The 8,164-nt window shown below is 34.3% G+C and overlaps 1 protein-coding gene across 1 annotated transcript; it reads left to right on the top strand.

Annotated features, from left to right (window-relative positions):
* Positions 1-1,497: 1,497 nt before the first annotated feature.
* LOC132736302 (tyrosine-protein kinase HTK16-like) lies at positions 1,498-5,078 on the top strand (the record flags this gene model as incomplete). The annotated part of the gene is made up of 2 exons (XM_060723404.1): positions 1,498-1,808; positions 4,911-5,078. Coding segments are annotated over exons 1-2 (382 nt in total), but the record flags the coding sequence as incomplete, so codon positions are not given.
* Between the last annotated feature and the right edge of the window lie 3,086 nt (positions 5,079-8,164).

The following is an 8,164-nucleotide window of genomic DNA, read 5'->3' as shown; positions in this document are numbered from 1 at the left end:
TGGCGGTGTATTTTTTAGAAATTGATGTAACCTTTAAAAAAATAAGTACGGAAACAAATCACGCACAATTTAGCTTAATATCAGATACGGCAGCATTTATTAGGTGATGCTAGAATCTAAATACTAGTAATGTATCCCAAGCAGTGATTTTTTCGCTTTATGAAATAACTGTTTGTCGTCCGAACTCTAGTGATTGTAATAAGTGATAAAAGCACACTATTGGAGATATATTATTTCTTAAATGTTGTTCACTACACTCAAAAAATATATTTATTTCCTATATATGATATGTACAATCGAAACTTTCCTTCGGTCGATCCTTTCCGTCAATCTTCGGATGATGACCATAACTATCATTTTAGTCGTTGAGGTAATGCGTATACACACTAAAAGAGTAGGTATCATATTTTATATCATATATCAACAATATACGTTTTACCCAAAATTCTATTTGGGAACATGTCTTCAGCAGAGACGAATATCCGGATGATTTGAGTATTGACGCAGTATCCGGGTGATTTGGGTATTGGTGCAATATCCGGGTGATTTGAGTTTTTAGGCACAATCCATATGTGTCTGCCTGTCTGCCAATCTGTCTGTCCACGATAACGCTGTATGGTATTGATGTCAACGATTAATACAAATAAATTTATTATTGCATATATAGATAATTAACCTTAACATTAGATTTGCATTATTAATTTACTCGGGAATGTATATAGTAAATATGTATAAAAAAAACGTTCTTAGTTTCTGCATTATTTCACGGACTTTAATTAGATCTACTTTTATTGAAGTCAGAGCAATTACCTGGGACAAATAATCTAGAAAAAGATTTAATGTCTCTGATTAAACTATAACAACTTTAAATAAAATTTTAAGTAAATCAAGATGGACTCTTTTTAAAATTTCCAATGTAAAAGTGGAGCTGCATTGTTTCTTTTCTTTGTTAATATAATTATTATTACCAGACACTTATTACAAACAATATAAGTACAGCTCTGTGTTATTACAGCCAGAGGTACTCGGCACAGTGTTGGGATAGTGTAAAAAGTAATTCTAGTAAAAAAAATATATATACTGTACTGTACTGTACTGTACACTGTTTACTTTATATAATATTGATTATACATAGATCTACAGCATATATTTTTTCTAGAATTACTTTTTTTACAAGTCCCTTTGTTTAGAGCTATTAATATATTATAATTAAATTTTTTTCTTATTCATTTATGGTTACTGTACAGTACAGATATGTGTTGTGTGTTTTTTTTTTTTTTTTTTTTTTGGGGGGGGGGGTGGGGGTGGGGGGGTTGGTTTTGTTTGTTGTTGTTGTTGTGGTTGTCTCTGGCTACAGTAATGATTTTGTAATGGAAACTTGTTCTAAATAGTGTAAAAATAGGGTGACCCTGTGACAAAATACAATTGCCATGTAAAACCTTTTTTTTACAACACAAATATAGTATTCTGCGACCGAAAATTATTCTAAAACTCACAAGCCACAAAATATTACGGTTCACAAAATGGACGAATAAACAAGGAAGTAAAAGTAACTTGGTCGAGTTTTTACTTCCTACTTGCTCGAAACTTCAGAATGAGTGACTATTATGATGACGATGAGCATGGTGATTCCATATACGCAAATGACTTGACATCAGAGCTGTTAAATGTTCAGGAGTTATTGAAATCAAAATCACTTGAAGAGCTTCTCAAGGAAGATCGTGATAACATAAAAGAGAAGGAAAAAGAGAAACAGTGGTATCATGGACGAATAGCCCGAGACGTTGCAGAGGAAATTTTGAAAAAAGGTAAAGATGTGTATATAAATGTTGGAACATTTTTTTGCAGGGATTTTCCACATTATACATGAGCCTCTTACAGAGGCCACCTGTCTCTTCCTAGATCATAAAAAAAAATTAATTTAAGTGATGATTCTTACCAAAAGCAAAACAGTGTGGAGCCTTGCTAAAACGAACCCTAAGGCCTTCTAATGAGGAATCCTTCCCAGGGAATTCCCCAGGCGGTGCCGATGCGCTAAAATTTCTGAACAAGAAATCCCGATGCGCTTAAAATTATCATAGCGCTTTTAAAAATGACCGATATTCCTTTCTATTGTGTCTATAAGTTAACCCCAATTAGCCAAATAAACAAGCCAATATACATGTCCTGTGTAGATAATTACCCGAGGCGTATACACAACCCGATACACTGATTGCCTTTAGACTGTGTGACGTCACAGGCACCTGTCATCGATGTCTGCAGACGACTGTTGGTGCACTTTCAGGTGTTGTCAATTACCGTGTATTGAGATGGGTGCAATTTAACCGCGGCATGTGTGATATTTACATGTTTCAGGTAGGTGTAATAACTTTTATTGTTTTGATAATATAATTGGCATTAATTGACATGCGATATAACAGTTTGATATTTAGGGATGAATGGGTTAATTGTCTTGATATAGGTGTAATGTTCAATTTCATCACAGGAGCTTGAAATTCTATCAATAACCGCTCAAAAGTCCAATTTAAAAAAAAAGTCCATACCTATATAAAAAAAAAACAGTGTTTTTTTATATATTATAGATATGGATTTTTTTTTTAATCGGACTTTTGAGCGGTTATTGATAGAATTTCAAGCTCCTGTGATTTCATCTTTCACTTTCTTACGATCGTTACGTCTAAAATAATATGTCTAACATGAATAAGCTGATAAGGGAAGCCTAGTTCACTATCAATTTTAAGAGTTTTTTTGTGAGCAATGTCGTTGAAACTGTCTCAGGATCATTTTGCTTTTTAATATATACATGATAATCGTATTTTACTTGGATTAAACTGCATAGATATTCAGAAATAAATTTGGTTGATGGCTACTTTAACATTGAAAACATTTACGACTGTTCATTATCAACTTGCAACTGAGTGAAAACAACAACAAAAACTTTACATCAACAATCCCACTTAGTGACAGCCAATTGGTCATTTTCTTTTTTAATTAAAAATATCTTGTAATCTGTTTCTGTTCACTGAATCCCCAAAATGAAAAAAATATTAATTTTGCAGGCCCTCTTTAATCGAGCCTGTTCATGGACAGCTTTGTGAAGTGCAATCTACTGTCCTACCCCTTAGCATTGGTTTGTCAGGACATACAGGAGCTGGCCAGGCACTTTGGTGTAGATATGGAGCAGTGCCGCAGCCACTGGCACCAGGTACGTGCCAGTCTAGAGGGGACTGATCAGTCAGCCAACCAGACCATGACCTGGATTACTGGCAACCTTTCTACCTGTCGTCCAGCTCTTTACAGAATTGCTGCTGTGGGTCTCCTCCTCCCAACCTCTACTGCAGGTAATTATTATTAAATTCATTCATTCTTGAATATTAATGAAATTCCAATGACAGTTGCAGATGTGTAACACTTTGCTACAAGTTTTTCAACATTTCAAATATAAATATTTTTACTTAGTTAAGTTTATTCAGGCTGGAAGTTTTAATTTTTCAAAAATTCACAGCAAACAAACAATATAAATAAAAGACATGAGGTTAACATAAATGATTACTTTCATTTATTAATTTCAGAGGATTCAGCTGCCTGAAGAGAGTTAAGACTGAAAACAGGAATTGTCTCTCTGTTAAATTTCTAAACTATCTTCTTGCAGTCTCCCTTCAAGGACCCCCATTAGAATCTTTCAACTTTGAGAAGGCAGGCAAGGCATGGAAGACAGGCCCACATATAATGATGTTAATGAAGAAAAAAACAACTGAAATATACTCATTTAAATGGGACACACACATACATATAAATGTTGATCACATGTTGTGAACTTGTGTTTATATATAATTGTTTATTTATTTGAATTGTTGGAAATGGAAAAAGTAAATAATAAAAATTAAGAAAATGTTTATCAAGTGAAAAGCTTTCATTATTTGTTTTAAAACAGCCCACAGCAGTATCTTGACACCTAAAATGGCAAAAATTTTCGACACCCACCCCCCGTCTAATTATAAAAATGTAGCGCTTAAATAAATTCCTGGGGAATTCCCTGCTTCCTTTTCCAAATAAAATGCGACCAGTCCCAATTTTACTCATTCTTTTTAAATAGTAAAATACCTTTATGATCTGGAACCTATTTACTCCGAATTCAATATGATTTTTTCAAATTTTGTACTTGTTTTACTTTAAAATTAACCTCCTATATACGATTCTGAACACCATTTGCTGATTGTCACACCTACAGCCTTTACTTTCATTCAAAATGAAAATATCGCACATCTTGCAGGTGTAAACATATTATATCAAACTGATAAGAGTAATGTCACTTGATAAGTTGGTGAAACATATGATTTGCGAATGTGTGAAATTACCGTTTGCTTGTTTGATAACGACTATAATTGCCTCATTGATTGATTTTCGCAAGTTCAATAGATATGTTGATACATAACTTTTAATCTTTTGTAATAAATTTAATGACATGGTATTGAGTAACGGCACTTAAGGAAAACTGTTAGTGAATTCGACTAACGGCCGAATCGGATGAGAAAATAACCGGTACGAATATTTAATCATTTCTAAGCCTCCTTCTTAACATTGGTAGGTAGAACTTACCCTTGGGGACATAACATTTTTTTTTTGTATTCATGTGTATTAAAATGAACGATAAGAGTTTATAAGTTTGAAAAAAATAGATATTTATATTTCAATTTCATATGAATTACCGTTTTCTTTCCTTAAACTTTTTTGCCCTTCACATATACAAATACAATGTATGCAAAAAACATCTAATCCGGAAACCTTTTTAACCCAAACTTTTCATCTGGTCCGAACAAGTTTGGGCTAGACAGGTTCCACTGTACTAAGGCTTCTTCCCAACTAAGTTTCATCAAAGTTCTAGTTATTATACTAATATCTATTTTCAGGACTTTTAAAACATGGACATCTTGATGGTTTGTTTTTGGTGCGAGAAAGCTCCTTCTCTTCCTCAAGTTTTGTGCTGTCTTTATATAGTAAAGGCATTTTCTTCCACTTCCAAATCAATGAGGTCAAATCAGCACACTTCAGCATTGATCAAGGTCCCACAGTTCATGGTAAGATTTAAAATTTAAAAAATCATATTACTAGTGTGATGTTTTTTTACGTTTTTTAACCAGGTTTTCAATTTTGAAAATCCTGGTTATTAGATTGGGGTATGGCGGGCGGATGGGCGGATGGGCGGCTGGGCGGGCGTCAAACGAAATTGTGTCCGCTCTGTAACTCTTCAACCCTTTGAAGCATTTTGATGAAACTTCAGACAAATGTTTACCACATCAAGATGACGTGCAGAACGCATGTTCCGCATGGCTGGCGTCAAGGTCACAGTGACATTAACATTGAAAATCCTGTCCGCTCTGTAACTCTTCAACCCTTTGAAGAATTTTGATGAAACTTCAGACAAATGTTTACCACATCAAGATGACGTGCAGAACGCATGTTCCGCATGGCTGGCTCCAAGGTCAAGGTCACAGTGACATTAACATTGAAAATCCTGTTTACATGATTTTAACTTGATTTGGCAGTCAAAGGTCATATCATCTTTGGAGGTAATTTAAAAAAGATATGTTAACCAGGTTTTCAATTTTGAAAATCCTGGTTATTAGATTGGGGTATGGCGGGAGGATGGGCGGATGGGCGGGCGGGCGTCAAACGAAATTGTGTCCGCTCTGTAACTCTTCAACCCTTTGAAGAATTTTGATGAAACTTCAGGCAAATGTTTACCACATCAAGATGACGTGCAGAACGCATGTTCCGCATGGCTGGCTCCAAGGTCAAGGTCACAGTGACATTAACATTGAAAATCCTGTCCGCTCTGTAACTCTTCAACCCTTTGAAGAATTTTGATGAAACTTCAGACAAATGTTTACCACATCAAGATGACGTTCAGAACGCATGTTCCGCATGGCTGGCTCCAAGGTCAAGGTCACAGTGACATTAACATTGAAAATCCTGTTTACATGATTTTAACTTGATTTGGCAGTCAAAGGTCATATCATCTTTGGAGGTAATTTAAAAAAGATATGATATATTATTTCATGTCTACTTTGTAACTTGAAAATTTTAAAAAATTTGAACTTTTTGAAGAATTTTAGAGCAAGCGTATATTTCTATATGATGTTGACCTTGAATTGACTTCATCCTGAAGATCTCACTGATGTAAAAATGAAATAAAAATGGTCACAGTCCATCATTTTTAGTGATTTGTCACGAATGTAAGAAAATATGCCATAAGTATGTTTCTTATAATTTTTCATTTTAAATATAATGTGAACATACCAATTTTCGGGGCAATTCGGTCATAGGAAAGTTTTGGTTCAATTGGTATATATGAAAATGACAGGTAAACAGACATTGTGCGCAACTCCTTCTACATTTCTCAACGGATTTTGACCAAACTTTCACAGAAGCTTTGTCATCAAGTGCCCTGGGGCATATTGTCGGGGTTTTGCGATTGGATAATATTTGACCTTTTTACCGCCCTTTGTTTTTTTTCCTTATAAAGAATATATAGTGAACAATTTCTTCTGTGCGCAACTCCTCCTACATTTCTCCACAAATTTTGACCAAACTTTCACAGAACCTTTGTCACCAAGTGCCCTGGGGCATATTGTCGGGGTTTTGCAATTGGATAATATTTGACCTAATTATTGCCCTTTGTTTTTTTTCCTTATATAGAATATATAGTGAACAATTTCTTCTGTGCTGAACTCCCTCTACAATTCTCAAGGGATTTTGTTCAAACTTTCACAGAAGCTTTGTCATCATGTGCCCTGGCGCATATTGTCAGGGTTTTGTGATTGGATAATATTTGACCTAATTATGGCCCTTTTTTTTTTCCTTATACAGAATATATAGTGAACAATTTCTATCGTGCGCAACTTCTCCTACATTTCTCAACGGATTTTGACCAAACTTTCACAAAAGCTTTGTTATCAAGTGCCCTGGCGCATATTGTCTGGGTTTTGTGATTGGATAATATTTGACCTAATTATGGCCCTTTGTTTTTTTTCCTTATACAGAATTATCAATATATAGTGAACAAATTCTTCTGTGCTGAACTCGTCCTACATTTCTCAACGGATTTTGTTCAAACTTTCACAGAAGCTTTGTCACCAAGCGCCCTGGCACATATTGTCGGGGTTTTGTGATTGGATAATTTTTGACCTAATTATGGCCCTTTCTTTTTTCCTTATACAGAATATATAGTGAACACTAGTCTTCTTCAGTGGCAATTCCTCCTACATTATTCATGTTTTACATTGCACATAGTTACATTGTTTGTTGCGTGCATTTGTATTTCAAATACAAAATATTTATCTACAATCGTGATAATTGAAAACCTGGTTTCATGGCATTGCCATGTTTCTTGTCTGAATTTCTTTTCACTTGGCGTGCTCTTCTTAAGTAAATTAAGATATCAGTTGGATTATTTCATGTTCAATTTAGTCTGATAAATAACATGTTGTTATTGATATATTTACCAAATTGTTACATTAAAATCTAGTATGTACATTTGGATTAGTATATTTTATCATCATTGATATTCAACAGTATCCTATTCAATATCAGTTAATAGTTTAGAAAATTAATGTGATGTGAAAACTTATTTCTCCCTTTCTTGCTTATACATTTCTCTTTGTTACTTCCCTCCCTCTTTCTGAGTTAGCTTGAACCGTAAATTAAAATTTTAGAGGTCTGTTAGAAATATTAATGAGAAAACATACTTTCTCTGTCAGAGTATGCTGTATTTGTAATGAACAAAACAGGCATGTATGACATGATGATGACAGTTTACAATACATACTCTCACTGTTTTCCAGTGTACCAGCTACATGTATTAAATTCAATATGTCATTAATATTTGGCTTTTGATATGTCAAAAATTTTCCATTCATGACAACCCTACTAATTAATGACATGATTAAAGTATTAAATAGAAATCTATAAAGATACATGTAGAAAAATCATCATTGCTTTCTGATTTCAGTACGAAGCTTAAATGTTCATTCTATGACACATAAATGAGCCGCGTCACGACAAAACCAACATAGTGCGTTTGCAGCCAGCATGGATCCAGACCAGCCTGCCCATCCGCGCAGTCTGATCAGGATCCATGCTGTTCGCTTACAAACCCTATTAC

The sequence above is a fragment of the Ruditapes philippinarum genome, unplaced genomic scaffold, assembly GCF_026571515.1.
Source record: "Ruditapes philippinarum isolate M1 unplaced genomic scaffold, ASM2657151v2 ctg7027_1_1_1_1, whole genome shotgun sequence".
In the NCBI taxonomy this organism is placed as follows: Eukaryota; Metazoa; Mollusca; class Bivalvia; order Venerida; family Veneridae; genus Ruditapes; species Ruditapes philippinarum.
Note: the sequence above shows the minus strand (reverse complement) of the source record. Positions and strands in the feature narration are given on the sequence as shown.